Source organism: Balaenoptera borealis (genome assembly GCF_965194805.1).
Source record: "Balaenoptera borealis genome assembly, chromosome: 1".
Taxonomy (NCBI): domain Eukaryota; kingdom Metazoa; phylum Chordata; class Mammalia; order Artiodactyla; family Balaenopteridae; genus Balaenoptera; species Balaenoptera borealis.
The window spans coordinates 32,187,279-32,215,082 of NC_138860.1; the positions used below are offsets into that span (position 1 = coordinate 32,187,279).

Sequence of the window (27,804 nt, forward strand, 5' to 3'; positions counted from 1 at the left end):
TGCCAGATCTGTCAGCAAGCTGTCTGAACTTCATGTTTGGACAGAGCAGCCCTTGAGCAGTGGAAGAGAAGGGAAAGAAAGGTTCCAGTATCAAGTCAAGAATTGTCAGGTAGACATTCCCAGAAGGCTCAGCCCTCTCTCCTAACCTGTCAGCAGCACCAGAAATCCTTCCTTCCTTACTACCTCCTCATAGCTGGGGCTGAACCCAGACACTGTCCAGAGAAAATCAATACGATGTCATTTTCACGGTTTGGGAGAGAAAGACTCACTGCTTTGGATAAGCAGGGAAGTTGCCTGCATCTAACCAAATGGAATCACCAAATTTCAGAGCTAATAGATCCACAGAGATTAACCAGTCTAAAATCCATTGCCCAGGGTGAGATAACTGAGACCCCATGGGGGGAAGTAACTTGTTGAAAGTCACTCAGTTAACCCAGTTAGGAATAGCAGGGTGAGGACTAGAAAAGGGAACTCACGACCTTGACCTGGTGGCTTCCCCACTTCACCTTTGCTAAACAATGTATCAGAGCAAAACTCATCGTCAAAAATCAATGACACCACAGCCCTAGCTCCAGACCATTTTCATGCACATGATCTCAGGGACCTGCCTGAAACACCTGTAAAAGAGATAGGAGAGCCACTGTTATCCTATCCAACCAATGAGGAAGCAGGCCCTGAATGGTATGTAATTCAACCATGGTCACTCAGCTCATTAGAGGCAGGGATGGGAGAGAACCCAGGCTGTATAGGATCATTCCACCTGATAGAGTTTTCCAGAGGCGTCCACAGAATGCTAGCTTCTGAGGACTGTTAAGAGGTATGCTGAGAAAAAGGTTTGGTAGACCAAAGAAGTTTGGGAAATGTGGGTTAAACAAAAAACAGGTTTTGTGCAGGATTTTTGGAAGACTTTAATTCACTAAGGTGCATTGTGAATAGCTCTGGGGGGTGGGGACATTGTGTGTGTTTCCCCGGGTTTTGGACTATTGTGTTTTGGTGAAGCAACCTCACAGGACTGGGTTCCTCAAATCACTTCTTGTTTGGGGAAGCTTGATGCACTAAACCAGGGGTCAGCAAACCTCTTTGGGAAAGGTCCGGATAGTAAATACTTCAGACTTTGCAGGCCATACAGCCTCTTGTCACAACTACGCAGTTCTGCCCTGGCAGCACAGGAGCAGCCAGAGACAATCCATAAGTGAATGACTTTGGCTATGTTCCAACAAAACTATTTACAGAAGCAGGCTGGATCTGGATCTGGCTCGAGAGCCATAATTTGCCAATCCCTGCATTAAGCCATAAAACCAACTGAGACTCTCCTGTTCCCACTCTGATATGAAGGATCACTCCTTCTCAACAGCTTCCCTTGACCACCCCTTTCCTTGCCCCCTCCTCCTTCTGAGCTCTTGTAATCCTTCTGTCTGGGATTCAGCCGTTGGGGCATTCTGCCTGACCACCTGCCTGGGGGAAGGAGGGGACCAGCCAGCAAGGGTGTTGGCCAAGGGGCTGGAGTCAGGGGCAGCTTCCAGAAGTAGGAAAGACTGCCAAATCAGAGTTCCAGGGAAAGCTGAGGTCCTCGAGCAAGAGGAGCCAGTAAAAGTTCAAATGGATGGAGCAGAGCCAAGATCAAAGTCTTTGGAGCTGAGCCGAGATAAGATCTGGGGGAAATCTTGGCCAGGAAGGAAGTGGGGCAGCCCCGAAGGCTTACAGCTCTCCTTTATGGGCTAAAGGATGCCTGCAGTGGGGCAGGAGCCTGGACTTAAGGGACCAGAGCCAAAGCAGGCTAAGCAGGCTAAGCAGGCCACGTCCACTGCTGGGTATTGTCAGTGCTTTGGTTTTTTCATCTCATATCCCCAGCTAGCATGATACCCACACCTCTGGGATGAGGGGCAGGGAGACACTCCATCTCTGAAGCTGGAATCAGGGAAGTGTCCGTGGAGATTTCTAATCCAAGATACAGGGCAGGGAAGCACTGACTTTCCTAGGATCAAGCATGTTCTCCGGGTTAGGGCTCAACCCTCCCGTTCTCACCCCGCTAATTATTAATGCTGCTACTGTTCGTTAAGTATCTCTACACAGCTGGCACGCCCCTAGGTGTTTTCACATTCCGTATTCATTTGATGCAACATTTCTGTAAGGTAGGCAGGATAATCCCCATTTTACAGATGAGAAGACTGAAGCTGGAGACAGGAAGTAGCTACACACCTGGGCACTGAACGCACAGCAGCTACAGCCTAGATCCTTGATCACGGCGCTGCACCTCCATACTTGGACTTATGGCCTGCATAGCTGGTCAGGCCTTCCCTGTTTAAGGTTCTAGAGAAATCCTTGTTTTCCTCTTTTAGGCCTGGGTGTAAAAATTTCATAACCATTTCCAGTAATTTGTTCTCTTCAGTCACTGAGCTGACTTATTCCTGTCCTGGCTAAGTGAAGTGGAAAAGTTCAGGGAGCTGGAACTAAGAGCTAAAGATTCACTCACCAGCCCCGAGGTCCTTATTGGCATTTGTACAAATTGAGCTCAGATCTTAATCGCCTGCAGGGGTGTCCATCTGTCACAGGTAACTCAGGGCAAACGCTTAACTCCACAGACAACTTCTCATGCTCTCCACTAAGACTTTGGGGATTTCTTCCTCTTCTCCAGGAGCCAGTGGGGTCTGGGAAATACAGAATCAGTTAAATAACAGCTCCAGTCAGATATAAAGAGGAAGGTACTTCCACAGAAAGACATATTTCACTTCAGCCAAGTAGACATGGATTATGTGATTGTTTTCCATTGGTGTAGATAATCCAGGGCTAACAGCTTGACAAACGTTCAGTGGAGAATGGAGATTCTACACAAAAGGAAACGCACTCTCTGTGGGTGGCCTTGCATGCAGGGTCCAGGGCCACCAAGCCCTCCATTTTTCTTGAAGTGACACAGCTTGGCTTGCAGGCACTGGCCCTCCCAGGTCAACCTGCTCCCTTCACTATCAGCAAGGGGATGAGCAGTCACCCCATGGCCTGCTCTCCAGGGGGTCAGCTGAAAGCCAGACAGGCAGCAGAGAGGTGCCAGCTGCAGGAAAGGACCCTATGCCATACTCCTAGAGTCTCGTAGAAACCACGAGCACTGAGGCACTGGGTCAGGAGGCCACCATTTGCCTCCTGGTCCCGTTTTGTTGAAGACATGTGTTCCCTGATTAGCATCTGGCGTCTTCTGTGTCCTGCCTCTTCCAACCTCTGGCCGAGTTCCCAACCTTGGCCTGTTTGCTGCCTTGATCTAGATCTACCAGTGTTGCTCTGAGTGTAGAGGGTCAATCAACAAGGGCCACTTCTTCTCCTAATGTTACAGAGTCCTGGCTCCCCAGCCCTGAGTATCTTAGACAAGAGGAAGAGAGCCAGGATGACCATGACCAAAGGCGTTTTCCAAGTTGTCCCATAATTTGAAGATGTTGCACCTCACTTCAGACACGAATTCAGAAAAAGGGCATCAGGGAGTTCACTTCTTTAGAGCCTGGCATGGGAAGGGCAGACTGGTTAGGAAATGCAACTTGTCTAAACTTTTCATTTTGCCAGCACTCTCCTCCACCCGTGTAGCACGGAAAACTGAAAATTAATTACAGTATACGTCACCGGAAAGAAGCAGATGGTACACCACTATACAGGTGGGACTGTTGAGGCTCAGAGGGCACAGGCTGCAGGGGATCACAGGGGACATTTTTCCAATGGCTGCCTGCTAGGCAAACCTTGGGCTAAAGGCCAGGCTCAGACCAGGAACAAGGAAACAGCAAGGCTTCAGGAGGACACCAGTAGCTTATGAGAGGGGCTGGGCCCTGTCACCTGACCCTCTGTTGACTTTGGATGTCTACTTTGAAAATCTTCCTTCTTCCGCCCCTTCCTGGCCAAGGGATGGAGGTAGTAGAGGGCAAGAGAGTGGTTTGGTAACCTCAGAAATGGTTTGTTCATTTGTTCCTGCCTCTCAGAACCAGAGAATAAAAGCTCTTTGGGGTCCCAGGACCGGCTTAGGGGAAATAGAGGGAGCCTTGGGACCAAGGCCAACTTTCCATTTCCAGGCTCTTTCATGTTCAGCTTCATCACTCCTAGCCTCCTCGGGGCAAGAGATAGGCTCAGGGGGCACCCACCACAGTCTCTGCCTTCACTACCCCACCAGCCACAATGATAGAGTACAGACAATCCCCCTCACCACCATCCCGGAAGGCCTAGAAGAAATGTTGTTTTCACTCTCTGACTGGGAGTCAACAGAGCTAGGAAAACAGATGAGGGATTGGACGTCTGGGCAGTGACACAGGGAGGCAGGTAGTCAGGGAGGAGGAGGTGACTCAGTGAATTCATGTAGAAAAAAGAAAAGATTTGAGGCTCAGGTGCACACACTTGGCCAGTAAGTCACCCTCTCCAACACATTCAGTAAGCTGAACCTCTAATCTGGTCGCAGCCCTCTCCCCCTCTTTCACACTCCCCACATGTCCACCACCCAGCTTGCCATTCTGACTTTTCCTTCATTGAGCTTGTTCTTGTCATGGACACAATGCTGCCAGATCATAGATGCTATGCTCCAAGCTCCTTAAGAAGGGCTCTGGGGAGCCCCTATGAAATCACCCAGTAGCCAGGCAAATACAGAGCATTTATAATGAAGTTTCCTTCTACCTACTTCCTAATGGGAAGATTCACCAGGGAGCCTCTGAACATAAGTCTGTGCTCAGAAACTCCCCCAAAAGCTTGCCCGAGCAAGCCCAGCCAACTGGACGGTTCTACTCTGGGATTCCAGGCAGTGACCACACTAGGGACCACGTTGCCAGACAGCAGCGCTCAGCTGAGCAAAAGGGCAGTCGTCCCCATCCCATGCCCTCTCCCAAGCCTCAAAGGTGAAATTAGAACAGGAAGAGCCAATGCTGTGCTCCTGCCAGTAGATGACAGCTGGGGCCAGGAAATGCTAGATCATTATTTGCTGATGGCGAGGGCAGGATACTTGGCATAAATAATCCCAAACAGTCAACGTCCTTAAAAAATAAAGGGGGGAATGGGGCTTGCTATTTAGCTTTGGTAGATCCACTGTCACAATTCTATTTTGCAGTGATTGATACTAAAATACTACATATTATTGGCTTACCAAGGAACGCTAAATTTCAGGGCTGGCTGACCTGGGATTAAACATTGACTCCAGACAAGGGTTAAACATTGACTCAGCTAAAGATCCGCACATGGGAGCAGAGAGCAGGCAGTAAACAGCAGTTATAGGCATTTCATCCGTCCCATCTTACCCCACTTGTCCAGCTACATTCATGGAGACCGTCCACAGTGAGCAATGCCAGAAGGGCAGCGGAGGTCTGGGGAAGGAATGGATGGCATTGACCTCCCCTTCTCCATTGGTGGCTGGGTCAGCACCGGGTCTGGGAGCAACACGCTAGTGGTGCCAACCTGAAGGGCTGGACCTGCGGAGGCGTGTGGACCTGGCCCTCTCCAAGTCTTCCCTGGATCAGTTCAGGGTGCAAACGGGAGCCCTTGGCTGCCTGGGGAAACGCAATTCAGAAGATTCATCTGGGGGAGTAAAGGTTTTGGGAAGTGGAGGAAAGTGCCCAATGCTGGGAGACCTTGGTTCTCAACCCATCCATGCCATCAACTCACCATGCAAACCTGGGCAAGTCATTCCACTCCCCCGCCCTTGGTTCCTCATGGATCAGTGGGACTCTGTTCCAAAAGCCTATGCTGTCCCTTTCATTTGAAGCTGGATAATAAGCACCTTTGAGATGCCAGCCGCTGTCCATATTACAGTTAATTTCATACCATAATTATGGGGTAAGTGTAATTAGCCCCATTTTGTAAATGAGAATACCAAGGTCCAGAGACATTAAGAAACTTGTCAAGGGTCCCCCCGCTAGTAGGTGGCAGGGCTCCTACGTAAACCCAGGGCGTTCTGGGTCTGGAGCTTGGGAGCTTCCCACAAGGCTACACTGCTTGGCTGGTGTGGCTCTTGGCAGTGGTGCATTGGGGTGATGACTCCTCAGTTAAACCATAAGCCCTGGGGGAACAGGGCTGCGTACCCCTGCATGTCTCAAATCTCCCTGGACCTCGAACTTGTTGTGGGCATAATTTTGTGGTAAATTGATCGAACTGGTCATGGGCATAGTAGATGCTTGTGGTAGGCTGAAAAATGGCCTCCCAAAGACATGTACACCTCCTGATCCCTAGAATCTGTAAATGTGATCTTATTTGAGAAAAGGGTCTTTGCAGATGTAATTCAGTTCAGGATCTTGAGATGAGGAGATCATCCTGGATTATCTGGGTGGACCCCAAATGCCATCACAAGTGCCCTTACAAGAGAGGCAGAGAAACATTTGAGATATACACTTTCAGAAGACAATGTGAGCCCAAGGACAGAGGTCGGAGTGGTGTGGCTACAAGCCAAAGAATGCCAAGGAAGGCCAACAGCCACCAGGAGCTAGAAGAGGCAAGGATCAGGTTCTTCCCCAGAGCTTCCAGAGGAAGCACAGCACCCACGCCTTGATTTCAGACTTTTGGCCTCTAGATCCAAGAGATAATACATTTCAGCTGTTTTAAGCCACACAGGTTGTAGTACTTTGTTACAGCAGCCACAGGACTCTAATGTGGTGCTCGATCAAAACACAGAATCCTAGAACTGGAAAAGCCTTGGAGACCATTTGGTCCAGCCCCCCCATTCAACAGATGAAACGACTGCAGCCCTAAAGGAGGAAGTGATTTGGCAAAGGTCGCTCAGCAAGTTAGAGGCAGAGCCAGAGCCACGATACAGGCGTTCTGTCCCCAGACCAGGGCTCTGCACTTCCCCACACTGACTCATGCCGAGTCCCAGAGTCGTGAAAGCCAAATGAGAAGCCGTTCTCATTATTATATTCTTCTCATATGATTATTTTAAGACGGAGGGGGAGCTTTTAAGCAGATGAAGTGATGGCAGTTTTGGAGGTATAATTCCTGTTGCTATCATCACCATTGAGTTGGGTAGTTGGACCCTCTTGGCCAGTCTCTCCTCTCTCAGGACTAGGAGGCAGGGGCTATGTCTTAGGGCCAGTGGGTTCCCGGTGGCGAAACCACAGTGAAAGAGGGGGAGCTGGGGGACTCTAATCACACCACCAGCATGTGGCTGAGCCCAAAATAGGACGCAGGGTCTTGACTTTGTGGTTCTTCCCTGGGTTCTACTTCTCATTTTCTTCTTTCCCTAAGTTGGATCACTAATCCAGTCGGGTCTTGGATATGTAGGGCGGGGCGGGGGTGTGTGGGGGAACGGTATGCTAAGATAGTCTTGGGGACTCCTGGGAATACAGCAGAACACGATCGAGGAACCCTCCCACCATCACAGACTACAGGAATAGGAGTGGAGATCTGGGGCCCCCAAGGCAGCATGAGAAACAACTGTTTCATGGATGTGCTTCCCTCCCTGCCCACAGGCTTACACTCATCAAGGTTCTGTCTTAGTGCTCAGTGGGCCTCTCTTAACCCCAACTCCAGCCCAAACAACACAAGGTATCCCTGCTTTGGAGGAAATCGGTTAATGAGACTAAGAAAACAAAACCTACAAATATCTTGACAATTGAGTTCCAAAGGAGAGAGAGATAAGAAGGAAAACCTTTGAAAGGAGCTATAATCTGGCAGAACCAGGATGTTCCCCTAACTGTCCCCAAACCATCTCCATCTCCCCTCACATCGTCCCACTTCACATTGACACTGGAACTGGGAGGAAGAAAAATTGCCGAAGGGGAAGAAAGATGGCTTAGCTATCGATGCATCTTTGTGCCTTCCCACCCACCACCATCGGGCTTAGATCAGGGCTGCAGTCAGGAGAGGAGGTTGACAATGACGGAGATATCCAGAAGGGTTTGGAGATGCCAGAGCCAAGGGGGCCTGGGCCTTTCTTGTCCTGTATGCAACTTTGGTGGTCAGCATCTTGCCAATGTCCTTTGCAGCCCCAGTTACATGGGGACAATTGAGCACAGAAGGCTACAAGGGGTGTTGGGGAGAATGTGCCTCTGAGGCACACGATCTCCCGAAGGTATCAGAAAGATGCAGATGAGCCACATTTGCCCTGCATACACAAGAAGGGCGAGGAAGGGCTGAGGGGGCCCGGAGGTCCTACCCGAAGGAGCCCAGATGAAGTGACAAGTAGAACACAGAGTGGACAGCAGACCTCTCAGGATGGGCCAGTATAAAGGCCCCCAACCAGCAGGGCACATCACACCTCAGTGGATGGGACTATTTCCTTCTGGTGCATGAGGCCAACATAGAACCATGACAAAGCAAGGCCAGCGTGATGGGGCCCTCCTTCCCACTGCCTCGACAGTTACACTGGCACAAGCCACCCCCTCACTCATGCCCACTTCCCCAGGGTTCACATAATCACCAGAGGAGAGAGGGGAGACAAAAAGGAAAGAAAATCCAGAATGAGACTGAGTTTTGAATCGGGAGTAAAGTGACTGAGATATCGTTGAATTGGACCAACTTTGCCCAGAAGTGACTAGGTAACTTTTTTCTTACGTCAGTCAGATTGTGGGTTTAGGGTCTAAAATTAAGCTCCATAATAGAAAACCTGGTTTCTTTTCTTGCCATCCAAACCTGTGATCGCGAGTTGATAGCCTGCTGTGACTGAGTGGTTAGCTAAAATAAGACCTGGGCTCTGACTGCCTTGAGTTTTTCCGGGACTCTATTTCCCCTTTCCTCCTTCCCCTTTTGGGGTTCAGTCTGTAGGATGCTGTAGGAGAGCCTGGGCCAGCCCTGCGCAGGTATGATGGGGCAGGCTCCTGTGGGGGGGGCATGGTGAGGGGTGGAGGACGCACATGTGTGTTGGGGAGTGGGCTTCACTTGTGTGACTCCGGACTAGGATCATTTGGGTTGCTCCTGGGAGTCCTAACTGGGTCAGGTCAGGGAGGCGCCAAGGACTAACTGAGTCAGGGAAGGAGGTTTCTACCCCAGGTCTGCCTGTCAGCGCCCTCTTTGCCGAGACGCCAAGCCCAGGTTCCAACAAAACTCCAAGGTCTGCCATTCCCGGGGGAGCTCAGAGGCAGCCAGAATCTCCAATTCTTCTAGTGAGTGAGGAGGGAAGAGCACGGTCCCCGGGGTCCTGGGAGCTCTGGAGCTGGCAAAAGGGGCTCTGCAGGAGATGCGTAACAAGTGGACTTAATCCAGGCTCAATAGCCCAGGGAGTGGGGGACATGTTGCCAGGTGAATGGAGATATGAGTCCAAGGATGTGAGGCTATTCCTGCCACCTATACCCCTTCCAATGCATATCGATTCCACACTGTGCCCTGGGCTAGGTGTTTCACATCTAATATCTGGTTATGTCCACAACCTGTAGGTTTGGTATTACTCTCCCTATTTTCCAGCTGAAAAGAAATATGAAGGTGACTTGCCTAGGATCTTGCAGCTAGAAAGCAACAAAACAGGCTTTTCATGCTCGATACCCCGTCTCACATCCTGCAGCTGTAAAGATGGAGGATTCCCAAGGAACAGAGTCTCCCAAGGTCAAGGAGAATCAAGTGGTGCCAACCAGGAAAGCCAAAAGGAAAGGAAAGCAAGGGATCTGTGGGAGTCACGTGCCACTGGCCAGCCGCCATGCCCATGGGAGAGTGTCCCTTTAAGAGCCCAGGTGTGGGTCAAGCACCACACACAGTTTCAGTTTTGGCAGCAGTATCCAGTGTCCTGCCGGAGGCTTCTAGAAAGGCAAGGGTTGCGGACTGGTCAGCAGGCTGTGCCCAAGAAGCTGACAGGATAGAAGGAAGTGGCTGAAAGTAAGTGTGGCTGCTCTGGGATCCCCAAAGGGATGCCATCTGGGAAGGGCCCGGGATGGTGACTCAGGCAGTGCCCTCTGCGTGCGTGACTCCCAGCTTACAGACAGCGGGATGAGGAGAACGTGGTCGCGGCCTGTGTGCCCGAGCATGCTGTGGGAGAGTAGACAGGCACAGCCCGGAGAGCTGAGTAAGGACGCATGGGTGAAAGCTCAGCAGGTGGGAAGAAGGGATGTCTTGGGTCAACACATGCAGCTCTGCTCTAAGTTTGGTCTCTGAATTCCCTACTAACTCCTTTATAACTTAACTGTGACCTTAGGCAAGTCACCTAATCGCTCTCTCAGTCTCGGTTTCCTAATGTGTAAAATGGGGATACAAATAAGGCATTGGCCTCACTTAGGGTGGATGTGAGATTCAAATGAGAAAACGTGTGGAATTGCTTTGAAAACTCTAGAGTGAAATAACAGTTGTTTGGTGTTTTTCAGTTCGGTTCAGTTATTCCAGGACTATTGAGCACCAGAAAGGCCTGGATAGAATAAGGCATGTGCAGTGCCTGGCGTGAGGCAGGTACTCTTCTAGTCCTTGAAGCTTTCCACCTCCAGCTTTCTGGTGAGGGCACAGGCAGCCCCCTTTTCCCGGCTTCGAAGAGGCTCTGAGATCCTTTCCAATTTCAACCCAGCTTTGCTCTCGCAGATTCCTGCCACTTCGAGGTATAGTGTGTATCACTGTATCATCCTGCACCTGCTAAAGTGGGAAAAATGAGGTCCTTCCTGGGAAAGTGAGTAAGGCAGGCAGAGCCCCCTCCCAGGCATAGGCAGCATTCCCCAGTCCTGATGTTCCTCCTGGCTCTGCAGCCCGGAGGCCTCAGACATAGGCTTTCCCCTGGCCCATCCCGACAGCATCCCCAGGCCAGCCAGGGGACCCTCCGGCACAAGCTCAGCTGCTGTGCAAGCTCCGTCTCTCACCACCCCCACTTCCCTTTTTGCAACTGCCCCGGGCCACCTAAGCTGCTGGCGCTGTTTTGCACCACAGCCTTCGCCATCACTCTCCCCCTTCACTAGGGGAATTACAGGTCCCTGAACACCTGGAGATGAGATATGCCAATTCATGGGTTAGGGTAGAAGGCAACTCTCTGGTCTGCCCAGAGCCAGCTCTGAAACTCTCCATCCATCTCTCTCCCTGGCCTTGGGTGTGGTGATGTAGCAGAAAAAGCAATGAACCAGGAGCCAGGAGAGCAGCTAGCTGTCTCTTAGCCTGTCTCTTAGCACCTCTAGATGCTGGGGCTTTATTTTACAAATAGTGTGATAGCAGCAGCTTCCAAGTAGTAAACACACTTACCCTTGGCTTTCACAGCTTCATTCCCTTCCCACCTGAAACAAACCTGGGAGGTAGGCAGGGTAGGTATCACAATCCCATTTTACAGTTGAGGAAACTAAGACTGTGAGTTAATGTGAGTGGTGTAAGTTCACCCAGCAAGTACAAATGACAACATTTTGGGGCAGTCATTTTGATATGGTCATGGGGACATTCTGACATCACCTAAAAAACACAATACCCAACTTTAAAAACAATAACATTATTCATGCATGTGCTCAGCAGAGATCCCCTCATCTCTGTCTTGCCCCCTCTTTGGGTGGGCTGAAGCTGGGAGCCCAAAGTCCCTGGCGTTGACACAGTGTGATGAAGTAGAAAGAAGCTTTGAAGGCAATGTGTCTGGTTATAGGAAACGAATGTAGCATGCCGTACACATGGTAAGTGCTAAATAAATAGCAGCCAGTATTATTTTTCAGGAAGAAATTTCTCTGTTGGCACCTACCGCTGGCTTCAAATAGAGTCTCTTCACAGGAACTACCTTTCCTGTGAAAAGCAGAGAGGCGAGAACTGGACTAACTTCTCCTCTAAGATTGGATTTCCTGCTCCCTCCCCTCCTGACTGCTTCCTCTCAACTCTAAGACCCTCTGCAGTACAGCATAGTGACTAAAATCTTGTACTCTTGACCAGAATGCCTGTATTTGAATCCCAGCCCAGCCACTTACCTACTGTGTAACTTTGGACAAATGTCTTACTTCTCTGGGCCTCAACCGTCTCATCTGTGAAATGGGTTTGCCCATTTTATCTTCCCTTCTAGGGTGGTTGTGAAGATTAAATGAGTTAACACATGTATAGCACTTGAAAATGTCTCAGTACGTGCTAGCTACAATTATGATCCCTTACTTCTAACCTAGTCCTCTTTCAGGCCATGCTGGTCTAATCTGAGCAGCTCTCCCAAGTCTTCAAAGGCCGCTCAGCAAACAGACTTCTGTTCTCTCACTCTAAGACAGGAAAAAGAGAAGATTGTGTTGATTTTAGAGAGGATATGGGCAAGGAACTTTTTTTTTTTTAAGCCCAGCACCCTGCTTAGGACTTTACATATGTTGCTTCATTTAATCCTTACAGCGACTCACTATACTAGGTACAATTATCTCCAGTTTACAGATGAGAACTTGGGGCTCAATGAGTTTAAATAGCCTGCCCCAAATCACACAACCCCCAAGTAAGAGAGACGATAGCCAAGCTGAGGAGTCCGTGCTCTGTGCTACTCTCCAAGTGCACAGCAACCGTAAAAGTTAAGTGCACAAACCCTCACCCTCCTGTGCTAACGAGTAATTGCAACCTCTTAGAGTGGAAGAGCACTTTACACTATTCAGAGTGCGTCCATATATATTAACCTGTTATTCCACTACATAGTCCCCCACCCCACAGTAGCCCTTCAACTAGAAGAGTCAGGGACCATGATGTCCATTTTACAGATGGGAAAGTTGAGCCAGCACATTTTGCCCAAGTGGTAGAGCTCTTCTGGTAGCCTGTGACAGAGCAGGACTCTGGACCTCTGGGTTCTCTTCCATCCTCCATGCTCCTCTTCACGCTACTTTCCCTTGAGTGCCCAGAACCAGGAAGCTATTGGGCAAAGTGAGAGAAATCAGCCCTAACTTTGCCCTTCTCAGAGAGGGAATGAGGATGTAACCATTCCCAATCCAATCAGTCTTTGCTGAGCAGCTGGTCTTTGCCAGGCACTCTCTGGAGAGCAAGGCCTTCTGGAGATGGGGATATTGATCTCAGTTGACTCTAACTTCCAGGAGCTTGCCATCTGGTAGAGTGGGTGAGGTAAACACTTACACGTCAGGGTAGAATGGGATGGAGTCAATAACAGGGGTTCTCAGTCTTTGTCGAAAGGCCATCTGAAAATCCACAAGTCTTATTCCCAGAGCTTCATGAAGCTTGTAACCCAAATGCTTAATTTCTGCTGAAGTCTTGCATTCCGACTTTTGACAGGAATGGAACCAGAAAGTCTTGGGTCTTTCTAGCTCATATATCCTTTGGACCCTGTGGTTGCTCTCTCTCCATCTCCCTGCCCTCTGGAGTTCCGATTTCTTTTCTCCAACACTGCCTTTACTTGGAGATTCTCCCACAATCCAGGGCTTCCATAAACTTCATAACCTCTCCTATGCTCCTGCCTGTCACTACAAGTCTGAGGCCCTTCCAGACTACACAGACTGCCCTCCCTCCCCTCGCGATGCTGTGGTTTCCAGGCTCACTCTAGTCTGTGCTCGGCCTCTGCACCCCTGGGAGAGGAGAGTGATAGTCCCACATGGACCCAGGCAGCGCCTCTCCTGGCCATGCAGTCCAGGCCAAGGAAAGCTCCTTCCCCGGCCAGACCAGCCACTCCCTGCTCCTCTGAGCCCCAAGCTTCCTGTTCCCCCAAGTTCACACTCACAGGCAAACAGGTGAAGGACCCAGAGATGCTGAGGGCCTGTGCTCACCAGCAGCCAAGCCAGGACCTGGTCCAGGAGAGCCTTCTCCCTCTGAAAAAGGAGAAAAACCTAAGATTAGATGGACAGAGATTTGACTCCGAGCCATGAGAGCTGAAGACCAACCACTCTAACTTCAGGGGAGCTAGCAAGGTTAATTCTATGAGGAGATAGACTCTGCTATTCAGCAGGGCCTACACCCTGCCCCAACCCACAATTGTGTAGACATACATTATGAATATTTCAGGGTCAGTAACTTGGTAAAATGAGAATGATTTAGAATATCCCAGCCTGACTAGTGAAAATACGGCTCCTTTTTTAAGAGCCAGAAAATATGCCTTCCTGCATGATATACTAGCCCATGTAGATCCCAAAAGAACAGGTCCCTCTGAGCGTCCAAGTAGTGATAATAGGGTAGCGATTCGATCCCACTCTGCTGTGGAGTCTTGGGGCCAAGAATCTCTCTAACCCTTAGATTTCCCATCTGCACGTGAAGATATTATTTATCCCTTGGGTGGCTGAGATGATGGATGAAGTCATATAAGACGAGAAGGTAGCAAAGCATCTGGTGCCTACTAGGTGCCCGATAAATATTATGCTCTTCTTTCCTTCCTAAAGCAAATCCTTTGACTCCAGCCCCAGCTACCAAGGAACTGGGGCCTCCCTGAGACCTGAATCTCCCAGGTTTGGGAGAAAGTCTGGTTTTGAGAGGAAGGGATTTCTAATGATTCACAAAGCCCAGGGTCCTTTCAGCTGTGAACAGAGAGAAATTGTGTTTCAAGTTTAGCTTTGAGCAGAGATTTCCTGCTCTTGAGAGCATGGGGGCACGGGAGGAGTTCAATATCCCTGGAGACTGGACTGTGTGTTTCCTCACCAAGGTCAACTTCTACCAGATTTGCCCTCCCCCTGCGCATGCCTGGTGATGGCATCCCTGGTGTGAGGTTATGCAAAGGGTAATGGGTACGTGTGCGCATCCTCCCCGGACGTGGACCTTCACAGCCACCCAAGCATGTCACAGATGAGAGAAGCCTGGGCTGGCAGTCGGGACCCCCGCTTTGGAAAATCTGGCATCTGACTCTATGTAACCCAAGGCAAATTGCTTTTACCAGTCCAGAGGAGGGGCTGCATCCCCCAGCTCAGCCTATGGGAAGACCGACTCCAGTCTCACAGAAACATTAGGAAGCTTGTTGATCTCAGGTGAGAACAGCGACCAGAACCAGAGAGCTGCTGTTGGCTTGGGCTGCTCAAAGCACGTGGCATTGTGTCCTCCCACTGGCCACTGCAACCAAGGCCAGCACAAATGGCAGGTGGTAGAGTCCTTGGGACTCTGCAGCGAGCCCGTCCCAAGTGTTCCAGAGGAGAGAGACTTCCCAGCCCTCTGACCCCTGCTCCCACCTGGGAGTCAATCCCATGGCCACCACGGTGCCCACTCAGGTGGTCCTGCAACCAGCGTTGCCTGAGCACATCCAGGCTGGGGCGGACTCTGGCATTTGGCTAAGGCCCCACTCCAGAAGTTAATCATTGGCCTGGTATGAAAAGTCCAGGGCAGTTAACTAGAATCAAGAGAGCCTCGAGCTGCCACCCGACACCCATATCTGTCCCCACCTCCCCTAACCCGCTCCTCTTACTTTTCTGAAGAACTGGAGAAACAGAATACCTTTATCTCCACAAGGAAATAAAAAGGTGCCTTGCTGGGAAATTCCCTCACGGAAAAGAAAGAACCAAGATAAACAGCTCTATTTCCTTTGGCTCAAGCTAGCGGAGGGCGTCTCTGGGAGCAGGAACAGGGCCAAGGCAGTAAGGGAGCCTGGGAGATGCCTCTCCACGCTCCCTGCTGCTTAGAGCGTCCTTATCTCTATGGGTGCTGGTTACTGCCCAGCACCTGTTAACACAGTTTTCTCCTTTCACACTCTCATCGTCAATCCATTCCAAAGTTGAAAGCCTGTCACAGTCCGTGGGAAAGTGAGGACTCCCCTCTTCACCTCTCTCCTCCTTTAGGCTGCAGTCTGGGTCCAGAGGACAGCTGTGGTCAGGCTGGGCGCTGGGGCCCTCAACACTCCCCAGTCCTGGGCTATGTCCACAGATGTTACAAGGTCCACACGTGCTGCACCCTCCGAGTGGCCTTACCTTGGATTCTCCATCTTCGTCTGACCGACCTCAGCAACCAGGATAACAGAGGCCATCACACCTACATTTTTAACCCCAACCCTATAACTGAGTCTCTGGGAAATCGTGGGCAGATCACTCAGCATCTCAAGACCTTGATTTTCTTATCTATGAAATGGTTGTAATTACAACTGTTCTGTTTTATTTAAAGGGAACTTATAGAGCTCCAGTGAAATAGTGTAAATGACAATGCTTTGATAAGCAAAGGGGGCTCTACAAATAACAGGAATAAGCGTGAGGGATAAGCATCCCACTCTATTTGAGGTGCAGTACAGTGCAGTAAGAGAGGCTCAGAGCTTAGACCCTGGGGGTCAGACAAAGCAGGATTCAGGTCTTGCCCACCTCCTCCACTCCCACCCTACCTATCCCCACACTTAATCCTTGTGTGAACACGAGGAAAGCACTTAACATTAAAGCTTTCATTTCCTCCTACGTAAAATGTGGATAAGAATGCCCATCTCCTCAGCGGCAACAACAACAACAACAACAAAAATAGAATACCCACCTCCTAGGGGTGATATCAAGTTTAAATGAGATCATACAGGTACATTATTTAACACAGTGCCTGGAACATGGTACAAGGACCATTCATGGTGGTTATGACCATCATCATAGCTTTAATCCTTGCTAGGCTGCCTCTATGCATCTCTATTTACTCATATGACACGCCATAAAATATGCCAGCCCCCCTCCACCTCCCAGAGATGTAGGGAGGGCAGCTGGAACAGAGAGATGGAGCCACTTCTTGGTAGTAACCAATTATCCAGTGAGCTGTTCCTGAGCTGTAATGGATCTTGCCCAGGACCATGACCCCCGGATAGGGATACAGAGGAAATGACACATGTGCGTGTCCCTACCCTAAAGGAACTTGCAGCTTAGTTGAGAAGATGAAAATCTACTTATACCTATTAAGGAACAAAAAAGCATTGTGGATGATGGGACTTTGAACTGTAATAGGAAAGGCGGAGCCATTCATTCTTCCACAGGTTTTATGTCGGTTACTGGAGATACAAAATCAAACAGGTGTTGCAGGAACTCGGTCAACTAGTCTTGGAAGACAAAGGCACTTCATCACCTCGTGCTATTGTCTTTCAGCAACCACGCAAGAAGGCGGTCTGGGTGGCACAGCCCCACGGGAGCCACCAGCGATGTCGCTCCTCTTCTTCACCTGCCTGCTGGCTGTCTTCCCAGGTGCGTCGGCCAGGCCCCAGCCCACCCCTATCCCAGACCCAGTTCCCTGGGGGCCCTGAAATCAGGCCAGTCCCCAAGGATGTCCCTTGCAAAGCTTGCTTACTCCTTGAGGAGCAACCACACAGACAATGCAGAGAGGCCACAGCTGAAAATGGATTGGTGAGCCAGCACTGGGGATGGGGAACAGAAATGGCACTTCCTCATTTGAAGGGCAGGGGTCTGGTGAAGGGTCTTCACTGGGAATAAAGAAAACAAGACCTTGACCTTGAACGAAGCATCACTATGAGTTGCTTTGGGGTTTGGGGGAAATGACTTATCCTTGTGGCTCTTAATATTTTTATCTGGAAAAAAAAACAAAGTAATCTGAAAAGCTTTTTCAGAAATATAAGGAAATAACAGATAACAAATGAAATAATGTAGTACCCCACGAGGGTCGTTTAAAAAAAAAAAAAAAAAAATATATATATATATATATATATATATATACACACACAAGGGATATCACTAAATAAGTTTGCCATTCCGTTTTCCTTAAAATGGTTATCATTAATGAATTACGATTAAAATTTAAGAATTGTTTAATAGTTTTGCAATTTAGCAATTGCCTAGCTTGTAGCACATGGTAATTAATCCACAGAAGGCACATGTCTTGGGAGGAAACGTTCATGTCCTCGGCGTGGGCTGTCTGGAGCCTCTTGGCAGGCTGTACCCTCCTGCAGCCTCAGAAAGCCTCTGTCTCTGTCCCCACAGTGGTCTCCATGAAGAGTCCCATATTCGGTCCCCAGGAGGTGAGCAGCGTGGAAGGCAGCTCCGTGTCCATCAAGTGCTACTACCCGGCCACCTCCGTCAACCGGCATACCCGGAAGTACTGGTGCCGGCAGGGAGCCAGGGGCCGCTGCACTACCCTCATCTCCTCAGAGGGCTACGTCTCCAAGGACTATGAGGGCAGGGCCAACCTCACCAACTTCCCAGAGAGCGGCACATTTGTGACGAACATCAGCCATCTCACTCGGAATGACTCGGGGCTCTACAAGTGTGGTCTGGGCATTAGCAGCCGAGGCCTGTCCTTTGATGTGAGCCTGGAAGTCAGTCAAGGTAAGGATCCAGGTGCCTTAGACTTCTGGGGAAAAGTGAGAGGGAATCATCCCAGGAGCAACAGGAAGGCCTGAGGAAGGCTCTCCTGAGAGGGCATGGGGAAGGCTAGGGGTCCATCTGGAGGAAAGGACTTTGCATAATACAACATGGAAACGAGACAGATGGGACCTACTTGGTGGTGGGGTGTGGGGGCACTTTTCTAGGTCTTCAGGGCCTGAAACATTTCAGGTTTTACTAAGGCTCTAGCTTAGAAGAGCATGAGGGGGATGGCTTCTCTCATTATATTTGTTGCAGGAGGGACAAGAGGCCCATGAGCAGGGAGAGATTCATAGGGATCCTTAAATTCCTGCTATTAGAGCACCCTTCAGATCAAGACCTTGGGTCACCAGAAGGCTTCTTTTAAAATATATTTTCTAACCTGAGATCCATTAGTCCATCAAAACTCTCAGCGTAAAGTAAATGATCAGTTCTTGCCCAAAGTCCACAAGATTGGATGTAGTAAGTGATACAGGTGTAAGTATCAAGACAGAATAGAGGAGGGAGAGATTATTGCCAGCTTGGGAAGCCTTCATAGAGGAGGCAGCAGTAAAGTTGGGCCTTGGTAGACATTCTGACAGTGTTTCTCTGGAAAAGAGGGCACTCCAGGTGACAGGCACACCCAGCCCTCAAGGGGAACATTGAGTAGTCCTATGTTGCAAGAAAGCAAAAAATCACAACTTGCCCCCCGCCCCTCATCCTGCAGTTCCTGGGCAGATAAATGGCGGCCACGTCTACACAGCAGACCTGGGCAGAACAGTGACCATCAACTGCCCTTTCAAGGCTGTGAATTCTGAGAAGAGGAAATCTTTGTGCAAGAAGACAGGCCAGGACTGCATGCTAGTCATCGACTCCACTGGGTATGTGAGCCCCAGCTACAGCAACAGAGTACGTCTCTCTATTGAGGGTACCAGCCAAGTAGTGTTTAGCGTTGTCATCAACCGAATCCAGCTCAGCGATGCTGGGATGTATGTCTGCCAGGCTGGGGACGATGCCAGCGCCGATAAGAGCAATGCTGACCTCCAAGTGCTGAAGCCCGAGACTGAGCTGATTTATGGAGACCTGAGGGGCTCGGTGACCTTTGACTGTGCCCTGGGCCCAGAGATGGCAAAAGAGGCCAAATTTCTGTGCCGGCTAAAAAATGGGGAAGCTTGCAATGTGATCATCAACACGCTGGGGAAGAAGGCTCAGGACTTTGAGGGCAGGATCCTGTTGACTCCCAAGGATAATGGTTTCTTCAGTGTGCACGTCACCAGCCTGAGGAAAGAGGATGCGGGGCTCTACCTGTGTGGAGCCAACTCTGATGGTGAGCCTCAGGAAGGCTGGCCCACCCAGGCTTGGCAACTCTTCGTCAATGAAGGTGAGACCTGAGAGGGGGAGAGGGAAGAGATGGGCAGTCTGGCAGGGGAGAGCCTCACTGTATAAGTACCGCGTGCTAACCGATTGCGCCACTGGAGCTCCTCGGGAGAGCCTCACTGGCTCCCTGTGAATCTATTTAATCTCCATCAGTCAGCTGACAATATCTGCTCACTGACGAGCCCTGGATCAGATGTTCTGTGGGCAGCTGTACAAGAGAGCTATAAGACATAGCCTCTGCCTTGTGTGATCTCCTAACTCTTCTTCTCTGTTATCAAAGGGCTTTGATGGCCGTCCCTGATCAATAGGAATGAGGGGAGTGAAGCTCCTGATTGAGACCAGACCTGTAGATTGTCTGGGTTTCAGACAGCCATGGTGAGGACATAACATGGAGTCTCCCTGACCCTCGAGCAGCATGGCACCTCATCCTTCACACTCAGATGGAAGAAGTCTTGACTTATGTTGGTCGCAAAGCTTTCCCAGGAAGGCAATGCCCCACCTTCTAAAATCTCCCCTCCAACATCTCTTAGGGTTATTTGTTATTCAGCAGGTTAAACCCCTGCTCCTTCTCACCCTGGAGCACTCCACACAGAGTTACCCTCATGAGAAACAGTGAACTAGTACTTGAAGTTCATGGTCACTGCCCTTGTGACTTTCCTGTAAGGGGCTCACATTCCCTGTACATCATTTCTCCATCTAGCTTGGTCATCACCACATCCCTCAGCATCTTCAGTCGTCCAGAGTTCTCACGGAACCTCAACTTTAGCTTCTTGGAGAGAGGCCATGCTTCTCTTGGACATGGCCCTCAGTCGGGGTGCTCAACAATTAAACTTATCTGTGCTACATAGTGTATATTTTAAATCATACTGTTCTAATACATTTTCTTAATTTGGAGAAAAAACATCTGGCCATTTTGTGGGACAAGCTAATAAACAGACAAAAACTTACCTAGGCAGAGATTTTTTAAGAAGCCCAAGGAGAAAGGCTAATAGTCTCTCTTTAAACTCCTTCCATTCTCTGCTCAGAATAAGGTGGGGAAGGGATCAAGGTCGCCAGACCAGTGGGGAAGTCTCCTGGAGGCTGGGTGAAGGCTCCAGTGCTGGGCTCCGTGACATTAGGAAAATCTTCTTCACCTTCTCAGGCGGGTGAGGTGATTGGTCTAAACCTCACTCTCCACCCTGGCTGAGCCCACGGGGAAGAGGCTGCCCAGACCACACTGCGTTCTCCCTTCCCATCCCTGTCTGTGCTTCTAGAGACCGCGATTCCCCCAAGTCAGTCTGTGGTGAAAGGAGTGGTGGGAAGCTCCGTGACCGTGTCCTGCGCCTACAACCCGAAGGAAACAGACAGCCTGAAGTACTGGTGTCGCTGGAACGAGACTCAAAATGGCCACTGCCCGCAGCTGGTGCAGAGCGAGGGGCTGGTCAAGGAGCAGTACGAGGGCAGGCTCGCGCTGTACGAGGAGCCAGGCAATGGCACCTACACCGTCATCCTCAACCAGCTCACCCCCCAGGACGCTGGCTTCTACTGGTGTTTGACCAACGGCGATACTCACTGGAGGTCCATGGTGGAGCTCAAGATTGTAGAAGGTAATTGCTGAACTGGGGCAAGAGGGAAGGCAGGCAGCCCCAGGACCCCTCCAGTCAGCAGCAACATCACCCCCCAACCACTCTGCCTCCCACCTTCCCCCACCTCCATGCTGATGGAGAGAGCCCACCTGCTCATACCTGTATCAAGCACCCGCCCCCCACCTGTTCACACCTGTAACAAACCCTTTCCTGCCCCACACTCTTCAAACTACCACACATAGCACCTCCTGTGATCATGAGCATCTGCTTCTTTTACAGTATATACGGCATCAGCTGAGTAGAGTATGGCTGTCTTGAGTCTAGGAGAGCAGATAACAACAAGGAAAGCAAACTGAAGTCATTAGCAAGGTCTATGGTCTGTGATAGAGTGACTCACGGTGGTCACCAATAATCTATTACATAGGCACATAATTACAAGTGCTTTTGTGTTCAGTATAGTGTGTTTATTTACCATGCTGTCCAAAGAGGAAATAGGCTGTGGACAAAGCACCCCCCTAGTCCCCCAGTCACTTTTCTGCGGCATCACCAGCGCTGACTTCTGTGCCTATTTCTCCCTCCCTGCTCCAGGAGAACCAAGCCTCAAGGTACCCAAGAGTGTCAAGGCTTGGCTGGGAGAGACCCTCAAGGTCTCCTGCCACTTCCCCTGCAAATACTACTCCTACGAGAAGTACTGGTGTAAGTGGAGCAACAGAGGCTGCAGGGCCCTGCCCAGCCAGGACGAAGGCCCCAGCCAGGCCTTTGTGAACTGCGACCAGAAGAGCCAGATCGTCTCCCTGAACCTGAACTCCGTCACCAGCGAGGACGAAGGCTGGTACTGGTGCGGAGTGAAGGAGGGCCACCAATACGGAGAGACCGTGGCTGTCTATGTGGCGGTAGAGAAAAGGGTGAAGGGTGAGTCTCCGAGGGCCATGCCCACGTACCCTGGGACCCCACAGAAAGCTGCCTAAGAACATCTCCATCAGGGGTGGCCCCTAGGTTTGGCTAGAAGAGGCGGGGGTGGGGGGTGGGGTAGATTATGCCCCCACCTGGTCTAACTTAGCCTTCCAGAAAGGGCATCCCAATAAATATACAAACTAATTAAAAATAGTGGATTTGCCATTTAACCTCAGTTTCAAGACAAGTCCCATAGTTGCTCCTTCAGGCCACTTTGAAGCCCTTTCTATACAGAGAGATCTTCTTCTATATGTAGAAATGTCAAAGTCACTCTTATATGCATCATACTCTGCCAAAGTCTGCTCAAAAGAGGGCCAGATAACCTTCATGTACAAGGTCTGATAAAGAAAATCGGGGCAATATCTTCTAATAAGTTTGCATTTCAAGCCTCTTTTTAAAATATCACATGAAATGTTTTATCCCTAATGAAGGTATTTTTAGTCCCTCCAGAAATCCGATTATTCAGCATGTAGTTGGTCAGGCTCACTGAGGGAACCCTAACCAAGCTATCACCAGGGGGCAGCATTATGGTGCCCAGCCCTGTAGTCAAGAGGCCCTGGGCAGGGTTTCAAAGCTGTGAAAAATCTCCCTGTCCACAAATGATGGGTCAGCCCTTATGCATAGCTGGATCTAATGACACGGAACCTTGTAGATGGAAGTGAATTTGGTATGAATGGGACAGAGATCATCTGTGACAAGCTAGAGAAGACCATCACTCCTGTTTCTAGTGTCCTTCGAGACCCTATCCTAACAGTCTTGAAATCTCACCCTGACCCTGGGATTCCTAATGAAGTCCCACTCCCCAGACTCCCTAAACTCAAGGACAGAAAGAACCATAATCCAGCCCCCTCCCCCTCTGCTCTCTCCAGGATCCCAAGATGCCAGTGGAGTGAATGCTGCTCCTGGTGAGGAGGCGATAGAGCCGAGGGCCAGGGAGACTGAGAACAAAGTCCTTCTGGGTCCCAGCCTTCTCGCAGAGGAAAGAGCAGGGAAGGATACTGAAGATCGAGCTGGTGGGAGCGGAGCATCCGCAGATCCCGGCAGGTGAGGAGGGATTTGGGACTCCCCACCTGGAGAACATTCTGGAGACCAAGGACCTGAGGTTGGGCTACCAGGCCCAAGGAGGAGAGCCTGTCCGCTTCTTGACAGTGGAGGCAGCCCTCACTGCCTCGGTTTGTGCTCTCTGCCCTTCTCCCGCGACCAGTGCGGTGTTCACCATTCAGTTCAATTTCCCAGTCCGGGTGTGCAGGCAAGGCCCAGTCCTCAGCTTTGTCCTGTCTAGGAGGGCTTCTTAGAAGAACAGAGATCGGGCGGCTGTATCAGGAGGACGCAGTGGATTAACCAGGAAGGAAGAACTGGCTGTAGCCAACGAGCCAGCACCTCCTGGGATCCCCAGTGTCCCTTGCAGGGACTAACTCAATTAATGCTTCCTCCAGCTCTGCAGGACAAGGTGGGGGCTCCAAAGCGCTGGTCTCCACCCTGGTGCCCCTGGCCCTGGTGCTGGCTGCAGGGGCCGTGGCGATTGGGGTGGTCAGAGCCCGACACAGGAAGAATGTCGGTGAGTCCCGGGGTGCTCCCTGCCCCCCACCTCCAACCCTGAGCCTCAGTCCTGGCTCAGCGGCCCTGAGGGGAATTGCCATGATCTGTTCTCTTTTATCAGCTCAAAGGAAGGGTCCAGGAAAGTGAGGTGGGGAATGATAAACCCACACATGCTCAAAGCTTACATTAAGTGCTGTGGTCCAAATGCCGTCATCTCTGCTGGAAGTCCATCTTCAATTGCTGGGGGTCTAAGTTCAGAGGCGTAGCCACTGGGAAGAGGAGGGCAGGGTGCCGGGAAACCTGGGCTTCCAGCCTGGTGTGAGGACCAGTCAGCGGTGTGACTCGGGGTGTCCCAGTTTCATACCTCTGGTTTCCTCACGGCTCAAGACAGGGATAAGAATAACCATCTCCGAGGACAAAACAAGGTCCTGCGCATTGCGAGTTTGCAGAGTGATGAAGAAAGGTCAGCGACTGTTGAGTCTAGATTGTCTGTGAAAAGGGACTGGGGAGGAGACTCGGGTCATTTCCATTCTGCCTTGGGTCCTAGTCAGAGACGAGCAGCAGAGAACTTGCCCCCCTTCAGCTCTCCTGTGGGGTTCCCTCGGGGACGCCCCGGCCTCCATCTCTACACCAACTCCTCTTTCCCCCCCTGACAGACCGGATTTCAATCAGAAGCTACAGGACAGACATTAGCATGTCAGACTTCGAGAACTCCAGGGATTTTGGAGCCCATGACAACATGGGAGCCTCTCCAGACACTCAGGAGACAACTCTCGAAGGAAAAGACGGTACATCTCTCACTCAAGGGAATGCCCAGTCCCTGGGGAACAAGAATTAGCCCTGACTCTGCATCTGGGGCGGGAATAGGAGGCCAGGGAGGGCTGATCCACCCTCCCCTGCTCTACACACAGAGTTCGCCACCACTACCGAGGATGCCATGGAGAAGGAAGAACCGAAGAAGGCGAAAAGGGTGAGGGCAAGGAGGGAGGAGGAGGCCTCACGCGGGTGACGAGGAAATGCAGCATGAGGGACTGCAGTTAGACATCAGGAGAAACCACCTCAGAGTGGGGCTGGTGCCAGAGTAGGGAAGGGGGTGTAAACAGTATTTGGAAAGTGCATCTTTCTGGTTGTGGTGTTGATGTGGCTGAGGCCCAGGCAGGAGGTAAGCTGCGTTTATAGGCTGTAAACTGGCAGGAGGGAGGGAGAAGGCAGTGGGGGGGAGCAGGGGGAGTGGTTGGCAGGGGATGAGGAAGGCAAATGCATTAAAGATTCAGCCACAGGGTGGGCAGGTCAAATGCCAAACGCTGGCAATTAGGCGGGTGCTCTTCCCAGGCCATGGGACCCATAGACTCAGGTCACCACCCTCGCTTGAGGTTTTGTGGGGACCAGCATTTTCCCTGGGGCTGGAAGACATTTGCTCATGGGAGGCACTGATAGTCACTAGAGGCCCCTTCCCACCCCAACCAAGTGCCACGTTACTTGAAATCCTGCCTGCCTTTGGGTCACATGTTACCCTCTCCTCGTACTTCCCTGATCCCAAGGCACTAACGCTTGTTATCATATCTACTCTCCCTGGCGGCAGCAGAGATCCCAGCACTGGGAACAATTAGGGGAATGAGTCAGTCCTGGAGACAGCCTTCCCCTCCAGCCTGGTGTTGTGTCTCTGAACTGGTAGAGAAAGAAAAATGTAAACCTTGTAGCTGACGCCAGCCTAGGCCACCTTGGCCGTGACCGGGGGCAGGGCTTCCGGGGACGGGCCCAGGCAACAGAGATGGTTCCACTCCATGTGTTGGAAGGAGGTAGTGAGACAGAGGGAGATATTTTTAGAAGCTGCAACTTTCCGTTTCTCAAAATTAGTCCCTCTTGGTGAGCACGGTGGCTGGAATGAGAACAGTGGGTCAACACAGTCTTGGGTTGTTTAGGCCAAGATTATGAATTTAGGATACTTAGTGCATCCCCTCCCTCCGACCCCCATTACCTGAGCCAATGCCCCAAACACTGACCCCTCTCCTGTTGCCCCCTAGTCATCCAAGGAGGAAGCCGACATGGCCTACACCGCCTTCCTGCTCCAGACCAACAACATGGCCGCTGCCACCCAGGACGGCCCCGGAGAAGCCTAGACAGAGCCCTGGCTGCACCCATCCCTCCGCACGTGGCAATCACGTTCCGAATCACGTTGATCCTCAGGGCCCTCAGCTCCAGGGCTCCACTCCCTGCACTCACACCCCACCTAGGCTTTTCCTACCTGTCCTCAGAGGGTATGTTGGTCCCTTCTCGGTGGCATCCAAGCCTGGCTTACTTGTTCCTGTTGGGGGTGAGGTGACGTGAGGCATTCCCACCTACAGCTTATTCCTAATGAAAGAACTAAGGTGTGGGAGGAGAATTAAGATCTAAGGGGACCTCTCAGAAAGAAAAGGGACCACAGTGGGTGGGGAGACAATTTCAGAAAGCCATTCAGGGCTTCTCTGCACCCTTGTTTGGGGATGTCAGTGGGATTCTCCCTTCCACTCCATCCCTGAATCTCCCAATCCCCCACTCCCTTCCATCTTCTCTTCTTCTTTCCCTCATTAAAAATACGCATTTGGATACTCACTAGATTCCAGGCGCTCTGCTAGACACCGGGGCAGATAGGCCACAAACCCGGCTAGCAACCTTTCTAAAAACATCACTGAATCCCCGGAAGCCACAGCACTCTGTGTATTTACACTCACTAAAATCCTCATGAGGTATTCTCACCTCTGCCTATACTGGGAGAAATCATAAGATGTCTGGAGTCTTGAGGCCTTAGGGATTGTGTAACGCGGGCATACATACAAGGAATCAAAAACACATTCTTACCATTTTACAGGTGAGAAAATTGAGGTCCTAAGAGGTGAAGAAGTTTGTCCAAGGGCAGCAAATGAGATACACTAGTGTCAAAGCTAGATTTCGCATCTCCTGTCTCCATATAAGAGCCTCCGCTCTCCTGATGGAGACAGAATTCTACAGTAAGGAGAAGGAGGGGGAGGAGAAAAATGTAAATAGAGACTGGTCTTTCACAAGCCCCACCTCAGGGAAGACACCCCTTTCCCTTTCTGTCACTCATAGAGACCTAATAGGGTAAGAGAACGGTCAAACACTCATAACCCCTGTATTTGAAGAGTTCTGAGTGAAAGGGGAGAAAAGAGGGGGTTTCATGGTGCCAAGGAGGGGCTGATCTCCGAAGAGCTAAGGTTTTAAGGTCTTTTTCCCTCTAAGCTCTGTACTTCAACTAGCACCTACGAGCTGGCACTTGCTAACAAATCAAAAATGTGAATTAATTAATAATTAAAGACAGTGATTGCCACCAAGGAGGCTCAGACTGCATTTGTCCCCCATACCATTTGCTTCCCGGGCAACCCTTTCAGAGCAGTTTTGCTGTGGTCCCACTTTTAGACACCCCAGAACATGTATCTAAACCAGAGTTCCCCCCACCTCCAATGCTGGGCTGAGGGAGGCTAGGGGACAGCTTGCAAGTGGGACCAAGATTCTCTTCAATAAAAGAACACTTGGGGGTCTACACCAGTGGTCAAGATGCCAAAGCTCTGTAAGGAAAGACTGTCGGTCAGAAAGGAGAAATAGAGTGTAGATGGGCAAAAGAAACAGAGGGAGAAGAGAGTGAGGCTGGCTAACTTTTCCCACTTGGCAATTTAGCCAGGGGTCAGCCTTCCCCTGGGGCCACACCCCCAAGAGCCGGGGGCAACATCTGAAGGTAGAGACTAGACAGCCCAGGTCTGCGAGCTTCAGTCCCTCAGACTCCATTCACTTCCTCCCTGGCCATCCCCAGATCCCTAATATTCGCTCTTAGGACGCCAACGTGATGTTGTTAAGGGTTTTATTTGGGCCACACATGATGTGAAAATCTCTCCTACACGCTCTTATCCCACACATCCCTGCCCCACCCGGCAGACCCAGCCACAGCCCAGCCGACCCCTCGTCTTCATAGACACATTCACACACACAGCACGTTCACACTCACAGCCACACAGCCACACACTCGCAACCACATGCCACACACTCACAAGCACACATACGTTCACACATGACACACACACATTACTCCACACATCACACGCTCACACACTAACATCACACATATCACACTCGCGCACCGCTCCTCCCCCTGTCACACACTCACACATTCCAGTCACATACCACTCACGCTCACACATCACACACCTCACACCGTCACGCCCACAGTCACACACACACACACACATTTCATTCATTCATTTATTCTGTCTCCCTCCAAGGCATCCCAGGCCTTGGGCTGGCAATGCCAGAGCCCAGCTGTTGCACCAGCTGCAGGGCTGGGAAGAGGCCTCAGTATAGGGAAGGGTGGAGGCTGACGGAAG

The 27,804-nt window shown here is 50.7% G+C and overlaps 1 protein-coding gene across 1 annotated transcript; it reads left to right on the forward strand.

Moving 5' to 3' along the window:
• The first annotated feature begins 9,642 nt into the window (after positions 1-9,642).
• Positions 9,643-26,760, forward strand: PIGR (polymeric immunoglobulin receptor). The gene is made up of 11 exons (XM_082340431.1): positions 9,643-9,744; positions 16,791-16,886; positions 17,637-17,981; positions 18,724-19,377; positions 20,627-20,959; positions 21,527-21,850; positions 22,762-22,936; positions 23,329-23,450; positions 24,088-24,219; positions 24,343-24,401; positions 25,456-26,760. Exons 2-11 carry the CDS (start codon positions 16,844-16,846, stop codon positions 25,549-25,551), a joined length of 2,283 nt encoding a protein of 760 aa, XP_082196557.1. The 5' UTR covers positions 9,643-9,744; positions 16,791-16,843; the 3' UTR covers positions 25,552-26,760.
• The last annotated feature ends 1,044 nt before the right edge of the window (positions 26,761-27,804 follow it).